Source organism: Stegastes partitus, unplaced genomic scaffold, assembly GCF_000690725.1.
Source record: "Stegastes partitus isolate 25-593 unplaced genomic scaffold, Stegastes_partitus-1.0.2 Scaffold112, whole genome shotgun sequence".
Lineage (NCBI taxonomy): Eukaryota > Metazoa > Chordata > Actinopteri > Pomacentridae > Stegastes > Stegastes partitus.
The window spans coordinates 399,775-420,850 of record NW_007577843.1 but is presented as its reverse complement, the minus strand read 5'-3'; the positions used below and the strand labels follow the sequence as shown (position 1 = coordinate 420,850).

At 40.6% G+C, this 21,076-nt stretch overlaps 1 protein-coding gene across 1 annotated transcript in view; it reads left to right on the top strand.

The window, feature by feature from the left end:
• Window positions 1-20,853, top strand: part of cttnbp2 (cortactin binding protein 2) — a 117,709-nt gene extending 96,856 nt beyond the window's left edge. Inside the window, exons 11-23 of the mRNA XM_008277987.1 lie at window positions 2,231-2,326; window positions 6,802-6,881; window positions 8,268-8,354; window positions 9,515-9,614; window positions 10,392-10,568; window positions 11,337-11,509; window positions 11,885-12,063; window positions 13,872-14,101; window positions 14,219-14,413; window positions 15,770-15,821; window positions 16,062-16,161; window positions 17,671-17,778; window positions 19,290-20,853. Of these exons, the coding sequence (XP_008276209.1) occupies window positions 2,231-2,326; window positions 6,802-6,881; window positions 8,268-8,354; window positions 9,515-9,614; window positions 10,392-10,568; window positions 11,337-11,509; window positions 11,885-12,063; window positions 13,872-14,101; window positions 14,219-14,413; window positions 15,770-15,821; window positions 16,062-16,161; window positions 17,671-17,778; window positions 19,290-19,694 (1,982 nt within the window). The 3' untranslated portion in view covers window positions 19,695-20,853. The remainder of the gene's footprint in view (window positions 1-2,230; window positions 2,327-6,801; window positions 6,882-8,267; window positions 8,355-9,514; window positions 9,615-10,391; window positions 10,569-11,336; window positions 11,510-11,884; window positions 12,064-13,871; window positions 14,102-14,218; window positions 14,414-15,769; window positions 15,822-16,061; window positions 16,162-17,670; window positions 17,779-19,289) is intronic.
• The last annotated feature ends 223 nt before the right edge of the window (window positions 20,854-21,076 follow it).

The window sequence follows — 21,076 nt, the reverse complement described above, 5'->3', positions numbered from 1 at the left end:
AGGTAGCAGATTTGTAGAGCTAGTAGGGAGTTGGAAAAAAGTTGATTTGTGGAGCTGCTGTACTAATGTTCCATGCTAACAGCAAATAAACATTATGGTAACAACATAAAGTCTATTAGGAGAAATAAGTGCACAGATTTGGGCTACACAGTATTGGGGAAAAAAATGACATTGCAATATATATATTTTTTGCACTAATCCATATGAGGGCTGCAAGGTGGTTCTGTGGTTAGCACAGTTGCCTCACAGTGAGAAGATCGCTGGTTCGCGTCCCGGTGAGGACACCCGGGATCTTTCTGCGTGGCGTTTGCATGTTTTCCCTGTGCAGCGTGGGTTCTCTCCGGCTTCTCCAGGTTCCTCCCACAGTCCAAAAACATATCGAGGTTAATTGGTGATTCTACATTGTCTGTAGGTGTGAATGTGAGTGTGCTTGGTTGTCTGTCTCTAAGCGTGGCCCTGTGATAGACTGGCGACCTGTCCGGGGTGTCCTCTGCCTTTGCCCTGAGTCAGCGGGGATAGACTCCAGCCCCCCGTGACCCTCGTGGGGATTAAAAGATGTATAGATAATAGATGGATGTCCATATGAAATTAAAAACAACAAAAAGAGTCCGTTAATCTTGCATGGGTGTAACCTAGTAACTGAAAGATGCAGTCTGAGTCCAAAGCTCTCCTGCCTGGTCCGCTTGTTCAGGGCAGCAACTTTCATTATGTTAACCACAAACCTGGCATCTAACATCAAGGCCCCAGGCAGCCACTGCTTGTTTCATCCCTGTTGCAATGTTGTCACTTGTGTGATTACTCAGGCAGAATGCCGTTTGCAGGCAGCGATGGTCAAACAGTCTGTTGCAGCTGCATCGTATTCCACCAGTCACAGCTCTGTTTAAACTTATGTGTTGCATTTTTCATATAGCTCTGGGATGATAACTTGAGACAAACAGGTGTGTAATGGTGTTACACACTACTTGTCAAGAGGCTGCATCGTGTTTCTAAAACCCTCCTTAGTAGTTGTGGTAATTAGTATCATGTCTTTTGTGAGGTGAAAAGCTATCACATCACTGATTTCTCACTGCTGTTTGGATCCTTTCTCATATGGTGTAACACTGGCAAAGACATCCATAATCATTTTTAGCCTTGGATGGCATTCAGATTTGGCTTTGCACACATCATACAGAGCTTTGTAGCACAGATTTAAATAGTCAAACAAATTAGTTGTGCTGGCTCATGTAGTGGCCACAATCAGGACGCTGCCAACAGAGAACCTGTTCTTGGTCAACATCATCCTTCCTGTAGTTGAAATATTTCCACACATGTGATGTTGTTTCGCTTTTCACCTAAATTTTCCTTTTTTGGTTTCTCTCATGTCCCTCTTTCATTTTGCTGTCCTCATGTGGAATCATGTGTCCCTGTTTTGTGAGATTTCTCTTATAGATTAATCATGGAAAATGAGAACTGTGCAAATGTTCTTTTTGTATCAAGTACCAAAGAAATCAGATGTAGGATGATGTGTTTGAGTTTATTTGCCTTAATTTACATTGCACTTCCTGCGATGTGATTGTTGCACATGTGCACATCACAGTGTCAGTGCTAAAATGTTGTACTGAGCAAGCATAATCAACACATCACATTTTTGGGGGGATCTTCATAGAATTTTTAATATCGTATTTCTTAGTTCCTTCTGGTTCTCTACATCAGGATTGTGGAGTTTGCTGTTTATGTAGTTCATGGCTGGGAAAGCATTTTAATTACTCTGCCTGGTATGATGCATCATCATACACATTTTAATGTAGTATGTATTTACCCTAATTAGGTCCTGTGAGACAAGAAGTTTTATTGTCTTTCCTGCTTATACATGATATATTAGAAAAGAAGAGCAGGAGAATGTATCCCTGTAGTGTGTATAGAGCTTTCTTCAGAAACATTCATTCTGAGCTTTGAGGAAAAAAGCAGCATGTAGGCACTGAAATGATTCAGGAAACGTTCTGCATGTACACACGGCAGATAAGATAAATTATACACTGGTGTGCTTATAATTTATGTATACACCATATTTTATGCATTTACTGTATGTGTGTCATTTTGTGTTTTTATAAGCCAGCAACACCATTTTGTCTTTGCCTTTTCATTGTGTAGGTTATCATGTGAGTGATCTTTGAACTCATTTACTGTGTACAGTTTATGTGACTGTCTGCTGCTATCCTAATACATCTCTGACTCTACTTTTATCTTCCAGGAGATACTGAATGGTTGCCAGGTCAAGAGCTGCCTTTATCCCCCTGGGATCTGGTCAGAAAGCCTCTCAGCCAGTGCATCACCATCCACCTTAAAGGTAAAGGCAGCCGCAGTCTTTGCACATTCAGTAGCACTGAGCTGACACCAGAATTAGAGCCACCATCGCTGGTAACAAATGGCATTTGGTGGATAAAAGGGCCTTACAGATCTTTCTTTGGCTGCATTCACAGCATGGGCAGTGTTGTACCAGGCTCTACCTACTGAGAAACACCACATGAAGGAAACCTCAAGCCAGGATATTTTTCCAGAACAAGTGTTTTGATTTAATAGTAACCAATTATAATGTAATCTAAATCAGAATAACCAAATGCTTGTAATTGATCAAAGCTATGATTTTGGGTCATGTCACATCGAGTAGACCTGTCCTGCATTTAAGTCACAATCGACACATTTTACAAAATAAAAGTCTACAAAGTGATATTTGGGCTTAAAACTTGATTTTAGTCACTGAAAGTAACTTTATGCTTTCTGTACAGTAAAGAGAGTAACCCTTTAAGTCAAACAGCACTACTGTAAATTCCGGACTATTGAGCACATCTGAATATAAGCTGCACCCACCAACTTTAAAAAGAAAACACATTTTTTACATATATAGGCTGCACTTGTCCGCAGGTGTCCATGTTGGACCATGAGATATTTACACAGAAAGATTTTTGTAACTTTTAGTTAAATACGTACCGATAAATATGAACCATAAATGCTTTTTTTCTGAACGGTGCCTGTAACACAGCTGGTTAAAAAAACTAAAAATACAGTGGCCTAACAAGAAAAGTCATTGATTGCTATCTTCATCTTCCTCCTGCGCACTAAAACCACGAATGTCTTCTTCTTCAGTGCTGGAATTGAACAGTCTCACAATTCCTTCGTCACACACTTCCTCAGTCTCTCTTTCTTTGTCGCTCTCAATGTCACTTACGTCTCGAGGCAAATTCGTAAAAATCGTAAAAATCCATAAATTAGCCGCATCGTTGATTAAGCCACAGTGTTCAAAGTGTGTGAAAAAAGTAGCGGCTTATAGTCCAGAATTTACGGTAGTTGTCCTCGGTACACTTGTTGTCACTTTTCAAGGTATTTGGTGAGTAGTTTATTACAAGTACCTTGGAGAACTTTACACATTTCTTCTGTGGATTTAGTTTGACTCAGTGTCTTCTGTCAGACCATGATGATGGGATTGGGGCTGTGTGGAGGCCAGATCATCTCCTCAGGACTCCTAGCTGTTCCTGTAGCTCAACATAATTCTGTCTGTATGCTTGGGAGTGTTGTATTGCTGTAGAATTAATGATGGGCCAAGGCAATGCCTCCCTAATGATGGTGTGATATGCATAAGAATGTAGGCACCATTTAGAATGTAAGAGCCTAAGACCCTTGCACACAACTGTATATAAGATGACTTACAAGGCTGCTGTCTGGATGAAGCACACGCTAAACATGCCGTTTGCTGCACTTAGTATATGTGCAAAAAATAACATCATGCATGTGATGGCACAGTTAAAATACTTTCATTGCCACCCAGGGGGCAAAAGAAAACTGGTAGGATTGAGGGGAAAAGATTCCTTTAAAACATGTTTGTTAGAGGTGTGACTGACAATCAGGCAAGTTCCGGAATAATTTAAAACCCTTCTCTCTGTCGCTTGACAAGAACTGAGGTAGCAGTTGCCTGAAGCACTTAAACATATATTTTTCACAGCAATCAAAGACACAGGGGCCCTAGAAATATTTACACACTTCACAATGTATGAGCTACTGTAGCACAAAACAGTTGTTAAGCAAAATATTCCTCTAATTTGTTGGATTTACAGTTCAAATAAAGAGAAAAGCATTTGGACACTGGCTTATGTCCTCAGTTACAGTGTTTGAGAATTCAGGCTGTCTTGCAGAACTGATGGACGGCATCTGTTCAAGGAATACCCGCTTCTGTAACAGCTGTAGTTTTCTCCATTTTTCAGCCAGCAAAGTTTATCCACATGAGAGCATTGACGAGTTGACATTTTATTCTTCACGACGCCCTGCAGGTGCTCTGTGGGATTTAGGTCAGGGTTCTGGGCTGAACTTTGATTTGCTCCTGAACAAAATATTCTACCGGCTGTTGCTATTCTTTGTATCATGATCCTACTCAAGATCCACTTCAGTTGCTCTAATAAAATATTGGAGGTTTTCTTTTAAATTTGCAATTGAAATAGAATTTGAATTTTGAAATTCCTCTGTGTACCTCAGGGTGTATGATTATGTGCATCGACACAAGTGTGCAAAAACAATGCGACACTTTCACCCCTTTGTGCTGTTCTGTATTCTTAGGGCAGCCTGTTTTCAAATGTTTCCCCTGGCTTTCTACCAAACAAATTTTCAACCGGCAAATCCACGTAGATTGATTTTGAACCTAAAATAACACGTCACCGAAAGCTGCTGTCTGCTCATTCGTGTTCTTCTGCAAATTTAATCCCAGCTGTCTCATTCCTGTAGCTCATGAATGGCCTCTGCTGTGTCCCTCTCCCTCTGTACTTGTACTTGCCGATTTTATTTTCTAAAGTTAAATGAACTGACCATATTAACTTTATCGAAGTTTGATGCTTATATTTACAAATACATCTTTGTACCACTGTATGTAATATTGTTTCTATCAGTCAGCTTGTAACAACTTGCCTGGCTGCTGTCTTTCATGAAGGTTGCCTGCTGTAGGACTAGCCCATTACTGATCCGAACTACTTTATTGGATCAGTGGCCGCCTTGGCTTCTTTGCCTGATGATAATAATTATTTGGTTTTCTAAAGATATGCTACACAGGTTTATGTCTCAGAAATATTGGTAAAGTAATACAGGGACATGTTGTAATACTAGCACTAAGCTATTTTCTGATGATGAAATATCCAATATCTATCTAAATGATCATCCATCCATCCATCCATTATCTATACACCGCTTAATCCTTATTAGGGTCGTGGGGGGGCTGGAGCCTATCTCAGCCGACTTAGGGCGAAGGCAGGGGACACCCTGGACAGGTCACCAGTCCATCGCAGGGCTATCTAAATGATCATCAAATATATTTCTTTTTTTTTAAAGACATAATTGGGGCAAGAACAAGGTTGGACATAGAATCAGAATTCTTCCTCTGACACCACAGTTAGTGATTGTAAATGAATCACCGCAGCAGTCTTGAGCAGAATGTCTCGCCCCACAGATATTGAAATGATCTTTCTTACTGTCTGCTCCTCCGTTTTTCTGCCTCCATTCTTTGAATTGCTTTATCTACTGTATTTCTCGTCACAGTGAGTCAGGAAAAAAAAGATTGAACAATAGTCTGGCACCAGGAAAATCAGGACGAGTAGCAGCCAAGCTCTCAGCCTCTCTCCACCTTCGCTCGTACATCAATCCATTTTCTCCATTTCAGCCTCTTTCTCCATCTCTGCCTTCGTCTCCGTCTTACTCAGGGGTGAGGGGGAGGCGTGCGTCTGTATTTAGCTTTGTGTGTGTTTTTGTATCTGCGTGTTTGTGTGTGAAGTCCTGACTCAGACGTCCGTATCGACCCCCTTCATTCCATCCAGCAGCTGTGTTGAGGTGGAGCCAGGAATCGTCCGGCACATCAGAGTCCAACACTCACAGCAGCACAAAGAAATCCGTTACTGAACACAGCCGTAATAAATGAATCAAACATTAACTGTCACAGCAGAAATTTGATTAAGAAATGACGCTACTCGGTGTTAATACCCATAAAATCCAAATATATTTAAGTTTCCTCTTCATTTTAAACTTGTTTTCCCCTAACATTAAACAGAAAAAAAAATGTTGACATGCATCAAGTGGTGGAAATCCGTGCGTTGGTGTGTGGTCTTTCATGGAAAACAATGGCTGTTTTGTTGCATATTAAGTGGTGCCAGGGTGTGTTGCCTTTATTAAGTAAAAATCTTTTTTTTTTTTTGTAAAAACAGGCAAAACTTGATTTGTTTCAGGAATCATTTGGTAATGATTCTTCTCCTAAAATTCATTTTATATGGAGGATTTGAAAGATTTTGATGTCGATGTAAAAGTAATGTTGAGTCATATGAGAACTATTATGACAAAGCTTTTTAACGTCATGTTTGGTGTTATTTCTGTTTGTCTGAATAGAGTAGTTAAAGTGTAAATCTTTGAGGAAGGATGAGTAAGTGTGCTCCATCAGGAAGCGGATTTCACCCCCTCACTGCTGTAATTCATCCTACTCACTGATCCAAAGCATTAAAAGCTATTAAGTGAATAAATAACCACAGTGACCATACCCTCATGTGTTCCAATTAACTGACAGTCGTGCTTACATTTACTTTATGGAAGACTCTCATCTGAAAAACACCAGAGAACAAGCGGTTGATGGTTGTGGGCATTGAACCTGTCGTGTTGTTAGTTTCAGGATACTTTCACGAAAGGGCACCTTGGGGTTCTTCTGTGTGATTTAACTGAGGAGTTGAAGCAGTGGCTGACACTGAGCATGTAAACCAGAGCGGATTTGTGGATTTATTTGTGTGTGTGTGTTTTTTTTGACAGGTCTGTCTGAGTCGTGTCTCGATGAGTTGGCTTTGGAATCCCTCGTCCCCCTGCCGCTGCTGCACAACTGTGTCCGCCTGGTAAGCACACACGCATTTATGCAAACACACACAAAGGACTGCGCAGGATTGAGGGATTAGATGAGTAAGATGTTGGAAAAATAGGGGGAAAGCGAGAAGCCTGCATTGGGAAAAATGGTAGCAAAAGAGGAGATAGTGGGTAGATGAGAAGAAAGAGAATCAGTGTACAGTATTTTCTAGCAGCTGCACTGCCCCCTGCTGGCTGTACGGATGTGAGGAAAAAACAAGAGCAGGAGTTTATCATCACGGATGTACATTATACAAGAGCAGTAAAACACATGATGGCACGTGAAGTGCAGAGATTTCATCCAGCAGCTTCAATTACTATCTCATGTCAATGAAAATGAACATTTTTAAAATTTATATCATATACATTTCTATTCTATAAAAAAATGACAAGTGGGCTTCAAAAATTAGCAGAACTCAAAGGTGTGTCTTAATAATAGAATGAATTTACTTTAAAAGCAAAACCTAAAGTATTTTATTGCCAGTAATAAGAAATTAATATAAGTTTCTGAACCCCAAGCAGTTTCTGGGCATGATTTGCTCCTATACATTTTTCACGCACTGTAGGCTCATTTTTCCACTTTCAAATCCTGCATTCCTGGAAATAGCACAACCAGATATAGAAGGAGAGAGAACCCAGAAATGTCTTTTTGCACTATGAAAATGTTAAAAAGTCATTAATCATAGAAAGAAAAAAAAATTAGCATAGAATAAAAAATAAAAAAAAACCTGGAATCAGCAAGTAAATTATGTTACCAATACTGGAAGCACGACAGCTACAACATTTCAGTTTTTTTAACAGAATGTATCTAAATCAAATGCTTTATTTTTAGTGAATTTATCGAATGGGACATGTATCAGAACCAAGACGCTTCAGTAATCTTTCCGTTTTTCCCAGTTTCTGGTTCTGATAAATGTTGTAATTTAGAGACACACTTTATTTTTTCTGATTCTTTGAATTGGAACACTGTCACGATTCATTTTGGATCTATTAACTTTTAAATGAATATATACATATATTGATTGATTGCTTGATTGATTGATTGATTGATTGATTGATTGAAGAATGTATGTGATTTAAAAACTGTCTCTCTCTGATTCTAATGACCCCCATAGTTTACAGATTAATGTAATTAATTTATTGATGTGTTCACTCTGCAGTGAACCTCACAGCTGCTCATGTACAGTAACATGTGCATGTTAGCTTCACATACATACAAAGACAGTACTAACGAGCCCAAAGTTTAAGGTGAGCACTGCTAGAATGAGGTGCTCAAACAGGTGATGTGACAGGAGAGCTTCATGTTATTCTCACGAGTCACACTATTTGTTTGAGGCTATCATGTAAGATCTTTATCACCTATTTATCCCTGTATTTAGGTGGAACAGTACGGCAACCTCATCTTTCACGGGCTGGAGGGAAGCTGTCAGGAGTACATCGCCAGTCTGGTTGCTCGCTGCATCAAGGTACTTCCACGGAGTGCTCAAATGTCGATCCAGAAAGCTATGATCTCGATGAAGTGCAACATTCCAATTTAAAAACCTGGCCAGTCAGTGGTGTGTTTGTTTGCTCAAGTGAAAAGAGGAACCATGTTGATGTCTGAGTGATTGAACGCAATCCTACTTCAAAGCAAATCCATTTATGACTGAAGTAAAATTTTTTAGCTTTTTCCATGTTGGAGGGTTCTGAGATTTAAAAGTTTGGGAAGACTTCACTAGTTCTCCCTATGTAAAGACAAGTTAAATTTGGCCCAGTTACACAGGCTGATGCAATGAAACAGAAATTGCTTGCAAACAGTAATGCAATATCTCAGTTCAACAGGATGAAACACACCACAGGTCAGTCTTTCAGTACATCCCCTGGTCAGGGATTTGACTAATTCAGGCATAACTCATTGGGTGGAACTGATAAACAAGTGAAGATGACATTTTCTTTTTTTTAATTAATTTGGTACATGCTGATGACTTTCAGTACAGCGTGACTCTCTCCAGCGCTCAGTCTGTAGTGTTACCATGGCAAAGGCATCAAATGGTGTTTGTTCCAGTGGCACAGAAATCTGAGATGAGCAGATAAAGAAGATGTGGTAGAATGGAAAAGACAGCCTTTTTCTTGGATCGCATTTTGAGGGCACAATGAAGATTGCATTTGTAAATTTATACAACGAAACATACTTTATTTGCTCTTATTTTTATTGGAGGCAGCTCATTGGCCTTCTCTAAAACAGATAATTGATTATGGTGTTTAGTTACCATGTATAAATTCCTCCAGTCAAATGCTGTAAATGCATATTTTTCCTTTATTTGTATATACGACACCTGTATGTGCTGGTTTTGTACTTCATAGTCTTTTTCACATTAGATTTATGTACATGTGTATTATATTGATATACTAGAAAATATAAGAAATAAAGGAATGATGGAAGGAAAATGTCCTCAGCTGCTGCTCGCTGTTCTCTCTTTGATAGCACTGATGTGCCTGGAAAAGCCCTTTCTGCTCATTCAAATTCTCCTCCTGCTCCATTTCCCTCGGCACATATAGTAGTACATTTCCTTTGTTTCCATGACAACGCACTCCCTTCTTACCTCTTTCTGCCTCTTCACTCATCCCCCCCCCTCCTCTCTACCAGTCCAAACAGGAGGCGGGAGGGATCGACTGTGACGTGGTGAGGGTGGAGGTGGACAAGAGCCTGACCAAAGAGCAGCTGCTGGACGCTTTCATCACCTGTGGTAAGAAATATGCACACACATTAAAACAGCTGCTCGCACATATATCTAGTGCATGCACAGCACACACATTCATATGCAGCATGTACAAGTCCATGTGCATGACAGCAACGGGATATTTTATGCACTAGTTTTGAGCTGAAACAAGTTGGTAGTTGGTAGTAACAAAGAAACTAAATAAAATAAATCAGCAACTGTTCTAATAATATATTTGTGTGTGTATATATATATAGTTCTATATAAAATACTTCCAGCATCCTTTCTATTTGCTGGTTTTTCTGTGCTCTGATAAAAATCTTTGACGTCAGTCTCCATCTTTCAACTCTGAGCATGAAAACTCTGGAATTTGTGACACTGAGATTATCTCCAAGTTAGTGAAAAAAAAAACACCGACAACAAACTGTGGGCAAAATATCTGAAAATTCACCACTGCAAAGAGTTACATCAAAATAAATTCTAACTAAGTAACACTAGTGTAATTAATGCATGCAATACAGTCAGCTAATGTAGGCTCTATAGTTGTCATAAGGGGTCATTTTCCTGTTCTCCATTCTCCTAACGTGTGAAAACAGCATTAGTGCAAAGTAAAAGGCAATAGGACATATCCCCCTCTTTTTACATGCAAATTACTGTAACACTTTAAATGTTGAAAGCAATAAACTGAATGTCCACTTCGCCCATCCCCACATAACCATCAAAAATTACTTAAAGACTTTTACATTTGTGCAGTGGTTAAAGTTATAACTATATCCATTCACCCCCCCACCCTTCCTCTCTCAGGTTTCCTGGTGCCGGCGGTGGGGTCAGGGGTCGGAGTACCAGCTGGTCACACCAGCCGCTGTGTGGTCATCCTGCTGGAGGGACTGGAGAAGGCTTCATCTTTAACAGGCCTGCTGGGAGACCTCTGCCACAGTTTGGACAACAGGGGCTCTGCTTCACCGCTGGTCCTCAACACTGGTACGACTGCGACCAGATTCAGCGCCCCGTGACACTGGAACTGTAATCAGCCATACAGTTACATGCTGTGTATGATCATGACATGATGATATATTTCATCGCTTCATAGTCAGCTTTTGCCACCAGGGAGCACCTCAGACATAAATATCCAAATGTCCAAAGAAATGGAGAAGATGTTTAAAATACACACAAATCCACTTAATTTGCTTAATGCGGCTTTAACAAAACCCAATCCTCATCTATTCATGAAAATGTATTACATCATTTTATTTGGCTTTAATTTACATTCATGTTGGCGTACTCTCCAAAACATATAAAGCAGTATTGTATCTTGCTCTGCCTCTCAGATGCTTGGTTTAAAGGCAGGTTTTATCCAGGAATAGTGCCTGATATGAATGCCTCATTGTGTAAAAAAAAAAAAGAAAGAGAAAAATTGTATTCAGAAAGCACAGTCCTCCACCAAGGCCAATCTACTATCTAGCAATTTTAATAAAGTGTTCCAGATCCACTTCAAAATGTCATCAAATGTGGCCGGGTAGTTTTTGTATATCCTTGTTGACAGACAGACAGACAGACAGACAAACAAACAAATGGCATTGAAAACCTCTTTGAAGAATCTTTTTTTAAGTTTTGGCACAACATCTGCTCCTAACAGGGTCACACTGTCCTTTGCCTTAAACAACCAGATATCTACCCAGTAAATGGCTGGATAAAAATTAATGCAGAATGTCTTTTTTTTTGCTTCCGTTCTATTCATTCCTGCCTTAGGGCCTCACCACTTCCAAGAGGGCAACTTCCTGATTGCAACATTGTCAAAGCCCCGCCTCCAGGGATCAGAGCTCCGCCTCCAGCAGCATTTCCGCTGGGTGACGTTTCGCTGGGACCAGGAGCCGCTGCATGGCCTGCTGGGAAGACAGCTCCGCAGGAAGCTGCTTCATAAGGTCAGTCAGAGTGGCAGATGAGTGCTACGTTGTCAGGTTAGGTTAGAAATGGTAAAAAAAATAATAAATAGATGAGAACTGTGTTATAGTTGCTGATTGGAAACTAAAGCTTGAAAATAGTTTTGTTGACGGTGACACAGGCGCACGCTGTGACTTCAAAATGGGTCATTAAAACAAAATACGAGGAGAAATCCCCAAAAAACATAACAAGAGCTGTTTGGTCTTATGGTGTGAAGTCGACTGTTTAAATCCAGCCATCAAGTAAATCTGTGATGTTCCTCCTCATTTGCTCCCTTATTGTTTAATGTCAGTTCAGTGGTGTATCATCAGCAGAATGGAGTTATTAATTCTTTTGTGCCTCCACCTCTCCTCCAGATGGGGACGGGAGTTTGGTCACCCGATGGCGTCATGGAGCGCTCGGTGCTGTGGGTGAGCCAGGTCTGGCAGCAGCTCAACGCCTGTCTGTCTCGTCTGGGCACCCATGAAGCCTTGCTGGGCCCACAGCTCTTCTTGTCCTGTCCTGTGGTCCCAAACAACACACAGGCCATCGTCAGGTGTGTGTGTGTGCGCGCGTGTGTGTGTGTGTGTGTGTGTGTGTGTGTGTGTGTGTGTGTGTGTGTGTGTGTGAGAACATATCTTTGTGGCTTCTGACAAACTAAAGACCTTTTGGCTGGTTCTCATAGCTTCAGTGGGCTGTCTGAGGGTGAAGACTTGGTTTTAGGGTAGAAGTTGGATTAGCGTAAGGGCTGGAGTTAAGTATTTAGTCATGATAGAATCAGGGGCTAGAATGTATTATATCGATGAATGCTTAAAAGAAATAGAGATTAAACAAACAAATCATCCAATGCTTTCAGGTTCATAATGAAGTTTTAGCTGACACCAGTTACTGTAGACAGCCTGGTTCTGCCTGGATAACATTACTAGCACACTGGTAGCTATTATGTTCGCCCTGGACCAAACCTGATTATCTTTTTTCTTGTGAAATGACAGTGAACATTTACCTGTTCATTGTATTAAAACACTTAAAAGTAAAAGAAACTATTTGAATAAGCTTGAAAGCACAAGTACATACAGGTAATTCTTTTTTTTTTTAGTCTTAGCATCTTTTATTCAGTTGTTCACAATAAAGAGAGTGTATGTGACCACCCAAAGAAACAGGGCTGCACTAAGCATCTTTTTTCAGAGTGCTCCACCTTTTTTGCACTTCTGCTCGTGGAAAACTTTGTTTTCAGGAAGGAGCTGGTGTCGACCCTGTCATTCTTTTTTGGAAAACTGGTCAAATAGGGGAAATCATCATCCTGATAACCAATGAAATAGAGCAGAAGCTTGTTCTGGTTGCGTCTGTCCAGGTGTTTGATATGTCAGACTGAAACTACAACAACAAGGTATCTAGCTTGCCTATCATAAAACAATGGTTAGAGAGATGATATGTTGTCAAGATACTGCCATCATTAAACAAAACCCAGTATTTTCAATCCAACACTGTTTTGATTAAGTTCATTTTCATCTATCCATTATCTATACAACGCTTAATTCTCACAAGAGTCACGGGGGGGCTGGAGCCTATCCCAGCTGACTTAGGGTGAAGGCAGGTACTATAGACTGTATAAAAGATGGGCGTAGCAACTGGCCCTGAAAAATGAAGCCAACCTGGAAGTGTCAAAAACCTACGTCTGCTAGCTCCAAAAAGCCCTGGCTCCCATAGACTTGAATTGGAAAAGAAGTGATCACAGATCACGAAATACCGCATTCCTCCAGCTCAGGATTTTTTTCTTATTAGTTTTCATAGTCAGGTGGCCAATCTGAAAATAAATCAATACTGAATTTTTAAAAAATTGTCAGGGGCGTGACTGGCTTGATTGACAGTCGGCAGCGACGATGCAGACGAAGCGAGCAGAAGGCGGTAAATGTGGCAGAGAGGGCCTGCCTCTCAATCCGTCTGACCGATCACTGCTCCTATGGCTCCGCCCCCCTCCAACGATTTTTTTCGTCACTGGCTCCAAAAATCCAAGATGTCAATCAGGAAGTAGCAAAACCCTGGCTTCATTTTCTCAGTGCAGAAACCAACGGTGACGTCACGGTAGCTACGCCCATCTTTTATACAGTCTATGGCAGGTACTGCCTTCTAAAATAATAGTTTTTTCCTTTTTACTCTGTAATTCACAAGACTTCACCCCTCACATTGATATGTAAAACATGCACATTTTAATAGCACCCTTTGTTGTCTCTGAAGCTGCTAACTTGAACTGACACCGCCTCATTGTTTACTGGAAATGATCAGCCAAAGAGATGAACACAGCGTATGAGAACCAGCCGTGTTGAGGAGAGTCTGACTGTGAGGCTGCTGTCTCTGTGCACACAGGTGGCTGTCTCGTCTCTGGAACGCTGTGGTCGTCCCCCGAGTGGAGGAAGCCATCATCTCCCGAGTAACAGCCAAGCGCTCCTCCACCTCTCCCTCTTCACCCCCATCGCCGCAGCGACCGTCTCCTAGCAACTGTGGGCTGAGCGCCGGACAGCAGGCGGTGGTGAAAGCCGCCCTCAGCATCCTGGTCAACAAGGCTGTTCTCCTGGGCTGCCCCCTGCCTCGACACGGTGTGTGGGCGTCTCACATGATGATCGGCTGTTGTTCCAGCAAGAATGACGGAAAAGAAAAGAAAAGGAGATGATTCAGGCAAAATAATCTTGTGCATTTTCTCCCTCCCTTCTCAGAAATCGACAGGCACCTGCTGGAGTTTCGGGGTGGCACTTTCCCTCTGTCGGCCATCAGCTCTTACAAGGCGAGTGCTGGCGGAGGAGGAGGTAGAAGGACGCGGGACAGCGGCAAGTTGAGACGATCCAACACCAGCCCCCGCAAGAAGGGAAGCCCCGCCTTAAACTGGAGCTGTGGAGGTTCCTTCAGAGAGGGTGAGATGGCTGCTCCACCAGCACCGATACAAGCCGAGCCCTTTAGATTACCTCAGAATCCCACTGAACTCACTGCACCTCTTCCCCCAATGGCATTGCTGAGCCTCACAGCAGCAGAAGCCCGCAGTGTGTCCAGCCACTCCTCCCTGTGGTGCAAAGAACATTTACTGAAGTATTCTACTTAAATCCAAATTTGAGTTTCTTCACTTCAGTATTTTTCTTTAATGCTACTTAAATTCAAACTCTGCTGCATTTCAGAGGGAAATATTGTCCTTTTTACACTCCATTTGCTGGATGGATGTAATCGGTCCCTATGTACACTTTTTTACTTAAAAAATACAACCAAGGACATTTGACAGATTAAATCAGTCGTTCCTAATCTACAGTGGTGGCGGCTCCTTGTGACTTTTCGCCAAGAGACATCCAGTCTAAAATACTCAGATGTTTCATTTAAACATATTTTTAATGGGCCAAAGATCAAATTGTTCACTACTACAAGATTTCTTTGTCTGCCTTAACCCTTTAATCATCTCCCTTCAAATGTATCTTGTGCCCCTTCAGTACAATGTTAGACACACATAGATGTATCACTATTAGGAATTTAGTAGTAATAAAACAGGAAGAGGACTTTTATTTAAATACTTTATTTTGATAGTATTGTTTCTGAACTTTGAGTTAACTACTGAACTATTTACTTACAATGCAGTCTTTTCATATTGTATTATTTCATTGAATTCATTTTGCAGTAGTGCCTTGTAGTTAGTGATGTTTTGAGGCTGCAGACAGAATTAGTTTAGTCCACATCAGTTATTAACCAGTGATGGATGAGCACATAAACACAAATGGTAAGCTGCCCCTGACTATCTGATAATTCTTGTCTTTACGTGGTGAGGACTGAATGCTCCAGTAAACGCTGCTACACAATGAACAAATGAAGTCAGATGTCAGCAGACTCCACAAGGCGGCAGTGTTGAAGAGGCTGGACATGTGCTGCTTACTGCTGGGAGCACACAGTGTCCCTGTTCAGCAGGTCCCTCACAGACCTCATAGTATTACACAGTTTGTCTAAAAGCATTTTTTTCTAATGGAGACTTTTGACATAAAGCTCTAAGTAATCCTGAGGAACAGGAGAGATTGTTTGTGTAAATCCATGTAGCTCTAACAGACAGTTGCTGTGAGTACAACAAACAAAACTCTATTTACCTTCCACTGGAGAGAAGTCTCTTAAAATCAGAGGCTTTATAAATACAATCACAACTATTTCCAAGGATGAAAATATGTTGTTGTGATTTCAATGAACTGAGCCTTTAGTTTCACATTTTATTGATGAACTTGTTTTTGTGTTTGTGGTTGCAGGGTCGCTGTCCAGCACTGATGTCAGCTTCATCACCAACGGCAAAGTCCAGAGGTTGGTGTGTTGTCTAGTGATTATTATTATTTTGCTGCACTGGTAGAAGCATTAGCATACATTAGCAGAGCTGCATAGTGTAGAAAGATGTTTGTGCTTGGTGGAGTCAAACAAACACAACAGACAACACACTAGCAAGCCTACTGTAATGATATACGAATATGATAAATAGCTGCATTAATGAGGAGTGATGTCACATGCACTGAAATGAAATCTTCCTTTTGTTGTCTGTTTTTCTAGGGAGCCTACAGGTCTGTCCGTTTTCTCTGACGATGAGACAGATTTGATCAGAGAGCTGCAGACCATGTGCTCCAGCAAGTCCGAGCCAGACATCAGCAAGGTAGTGTGTCATTTTAAAAATGACTTATTTAACGTTTATTCAAACAGGAAATGTCTCTTTGAGATGAACAGTCTTTCACATGAGTGTCCTGGCCAAGACAGGCTGCACAGTTGAACAGGTTACAGACAGACTCACATATAACAATCAAAATAGGGTCAAGTCAAAAGTTCCGTGTGTGTTTCTGTACCATCATCTCTCCAAAATATTTGTCTCAGTACACTACAGGCACTGAATCAACCAAAATGTGCACATGTGAAAGTGTCTCCAAGTCACACAGAGTTGCTTTGAACTCATTTAGTGAGATCAGCTCTTCAACATTCAGACGATTTTGAAACTGATTCCAAGCAAAGCGTACATAAACACTCTTTTCTCCCAATTCAGTCCTGGATCTGGAAACAGTTACTGGAAATACGTCTTAAAAGTGCAGACAGAAGCTTCACATACTTTTTTAAAGGATATAGATCTGTAAGATATGATCAAAGCAAACCAAGAATAACTTCATAAACACAACAAGGCAGATGGTGACAGATTTAAGATTATTAAGTAAGATATACTTTAGATAGAAATACTTGCCATTTTATGATGATAGAAAATATGTTGATAATTGGTGAAATCCTCCTTAAATCATTAAAATGAAATGCCGAACACTAACCTAATTGTAATCTTTACTTTAAAACTGTCTTACAGAACTCAAATCTGCATTTAGGCCACACAAACCTAAAAAGACATGAACACACTCTATAACACTGAAAACAGTTCTCTGCACCTGCCTGATTCATGATTTAAACCTCTGAAGGTTTACATCATGTAAGAACGATTCCTTCCTTTGTTTTTGGACCTGATGTTTTAAAGCAGTTATGTCTGTTATAGACAAACATGCAGGACAATCATTTATTAGATACAGATTTCATATTATTCTCCAGCTTCACAGCTGTGTGAATACATTCAGACATTTCAATCTTTATAATCTAATGCAGGTGTTTGGTTTAGGTAATACAGCACGTTAAAGCAGATTCAGCTGGAAAATAGATTAGGAAGGATCTGTTTACTCACCAAAATACATAAAAATATGTCAGCAGAAGACACTCAGGTCTTAATTGCACTGACATTTACAGATAGTTGGCTTTCAGGTCACATGTTTTGACTCACTTGTGGTTCTTAAATTTATCGCTGTCATCTTTCTAAATATAGAAACCCTGAGTATGTGTGGTGCTTTGCACTGGCACGAGAATTCCATTTATCTTTACTGAGCTGCTGTTCTTGTAAGATGATGTAGAAGAAGATATGCCAATGTGGAAACCTGGTTCAGGTATTCGAGGAAATCAGGGTCAGGTAAGTCTTTGAAAACCTGCAGCGACCTCCGTTGACTTACCTGAAATGATTCAGTAAATGGGACGTTCTGTGTCCACCCGTGTGAGTTTTTGGGAGGTTTTGCATTTGGTGGCCGGTTTCCTCTTCTGTCCAGGCTTTACCTGCTGTCTAACTTCTACTCTCGTCTATCTCCCACAGATTTCTCAGGCCAAGGATGACTTGATCCTGTTCTCCAGCTCTCCCAGTGAAGCGCTGCCTCCTCAAAAGGCCAAGCAGGAAACCACAGTCCAGCAGCGACCACAGATGGTAGGAAGTGGACAAAGTGTAGATAAAAACAACTGGCAGCTCAGCATCCACATGAATTGCTGTATATAATCTGTGTGGAGAAACGGTTGCTGTCCCTGTAGCAAAAAGTAATATAGCAGATCAGAGTGTAAACAAGAATACAGTGTAGTGATGCAACTCAGTCACCCTGACAGAGTTCACTACATCTTCTGTATGATTGCACTGTCTGACATAAGAAGCTATAAGAAGAGTTTATTATTATTTATTAGGCGACTATGACTGAACCATGAACTGATGATTCACATTTTAAATGTATGGGTGAGTTTTTGCAAAACGTCTAATCATGTTCCTCCTGTCTGTTTGGTGTTACCTCACACATAATTTGACACATCACTGACTGTTTAGTTTGAGGAATGTGTGCAACATATGATTACTGCAGGTTGGACTGTAACGCTGCACTTGTTGCACACTAAACGACTGCACCATTGTTTTGGTAGATCTAGTGACTGGCCTACAGGAGAACGTTCAAAGATATCTGGCAATTATCTCATTACCTACAAAGTTTATAGTTCAAGTATTTGGCACCAAAGCTTATTTGTTTTTAGTTACACAAGTAACATGCCTCAAGGGGTAGAAACCACTTCCAGACTGAAATTTCTTAACTGTTGCAGACATCACCATTAAAGCTTTGTACAGACATTTATGGTCCATCGACAACGAATCCTACTGACTGCGGAGAGCCTCAGACATTATAGACCTATATTATATAATATATATTTTAGGGGTGAAATGCTAACATGTTCAACTAAGATGTGAAAAATAAATTGTCATAATGAGCATGTTAGTGTTTAAATCATCAAAACCTTGCTGTGCTGAAATCTGGCCTCTTAATATACGGAACCCTAAAGTGTTCAATATTTGTGGGGTTTTTTTTTGTTGTTTTTTTTAGAAAACACTAATCATTTGAATTATTTGTGGAAAATGTGTAACTGAAATGTGAAATTATTACAAATTGATGTGGTTAATCCCTTTATTTTCACAATGAGCTTTTTTTTCCACTGGTCCTGGCAGCGGTGATGTTATCACATCTATTACACTCTACTCCACCGACAGGAATGATCCAGTGAGCACCTGTTAGCTGGAGTTACAATGATTTTGTTACTTTGAATACTAGGAGTTTGACTGAAAGAACAGTTAGAACACCACTGTTACGAAAAGTGGCATTTAGAAATGTATGTCACAGGCGAAAATTATGTTCTTATACAAAAATTGACTTTTCAGAAACTGTATTTAAAAGTATAATGAAAATCCTTAGGTGCAAGTTGATCCTCTTTATTTTTTCTTGTTTGTAGAAATGTTTTTTCAGATTGGGCACTACATTTCTGGAGAGTTTTTTTATTGTTTAGCAGATTGTTGCATTGAACTGAATGTGTTTCCTATTTGTGTTCTGCTGCTATTGCTTCTTTCTCATGTTGGCGGAACAGGTTTTCAAAGTCAGTTTAAAAAGCAGCTCTCATCTCTTCTCCCCGCAGACCGCCGTCGGTCAGTCCAGCCGCGGCTCAAACCCGGTGACCGTTCAGAGCAGCGATCGCCGTTCCGGCCCTCGCGCCAAGTCGCAGCTCCCCGTCCCCAGCAGCAGAGGGCAGCAGACACGAGCCTCCCCCGCCGCCAGCAGCAGCAGCAGCAGCAACAACAACAGCAGCAGCAGCAGCAGCAGCAGCAGCAGCAGCAACCCCAGCCGAGTCCAGACACCCCCCAACCGCAGCAGAAACTCTAACAGCAGCAGCAGCAGAACAAAGCAGGCTCCATCCAGCAGCAGCAGCAGCAGCAGCAGCAGCAGCAGCAACAACAACTACTACCATAACATCGACAACAACCAATCACACAAGGACATCTGGATCCTCCACAGAGACGTGCATGAAAACAACAACAAGTAGACATTTTTTCCCTTCTCCTCCCCCCCATGATTCCGCTGTGAACCTCCCTCCATGATGTAAAGACTAGGTACCTGACGACCTTTGACTCTTAGTATTTGTACTCGTTATCTGTACTTGTTACACTGTACTACAGTTGTGTACTTGGGGACCATAGTTTTATTCTATTACAGTATTTGAATTATGTGATTGCTCGGGCGTAAAAAGAGGGTTATATGGGAAAAGCAACAGAAGGTAATGCAGCAGGTTATTTTACTGTTGCCTTAATTCCAGTGTATCAACCTGCATATTATGGGATAGTGTTCATTGGACAAAATGCAATGGAAGAATTTACCGAAATAAGAGTTGACATATAAAGTATTTAACTGGTGGAAACTGCCTCAAACAGTCCTGGCACAGTGTTTTTGTGTACTTAAAGTGAAATACTGTGCTTCTCCTACTGGTACAAGGCCACCGAAGAGTGTTTTTGGATCAAAGAAAGAAACAAGCAGGTTTTTATTTTTTGTTCATTTGTTGTTTTTGCTATTACGTATTTTGAGATATTCAAGTGTTTTATCTTCAAATAGTCGCAAGGTTGGTTTAAATACTGTTGAAATTAATCAGGGTTTTACCAAATATATTTGTAAATAAGAATTAGTACGTTTAAATGCTCTATAGATTGGTGTATGTGGTATGACGCTTGTACAGTGATTAAACCTTAAAAGCAAAACTGCTGAAAAAAAAAGAACCTTGTACATAGTGTTTGTAAGACGAGTTTGGTTCTGAACCCTTCACTTGTTTCAAAGCGAAGGTGATGTGGCAATAAGTAATAGAACTGTATAAACACAGATGTCCTCTGTCCACTGTAAGCCATAATAAATACTTTAAATGCCCATTATTTCCCCCGACTCATGTTCAACTGAACCCCAGCTGAGCCCAACAGTGTAATTCACACTTTTTTTTCATGCTTTCCATTATTACTGTGTATGTTTTTATTCTTAAGGACACGATTTTTTTTTTTTTTTTGAAGCGGACATTGTTTATATATATATAAATATATCTATACATATGTACAGGAGAGATTTTAGTCAACCTATGATTTTGATCTGTACGATAGCTGTTTGAGGTTTAATGAATTGTCTTTCAAGCACAAATATTAAAATGGCACTGTTAAAAACCCCCATCAGCCTTTTCTGTTTCTTTTTACTCTTGGGTTCTTTGATGTTTACCTAAACATGGCCTTTTTGGGTTCCATAGTGAGTGAACCCCGTTGACAGCCGACACTCATATTTAACATTCAAACTAAGTTTTTGGCAGCAAATGTTCAATCAGCAAAACCACATTTGGAGGCAACAAGGCTTGCAATATGACTGAACCTCAGCAGATCCATCTCATCCATCCATTAT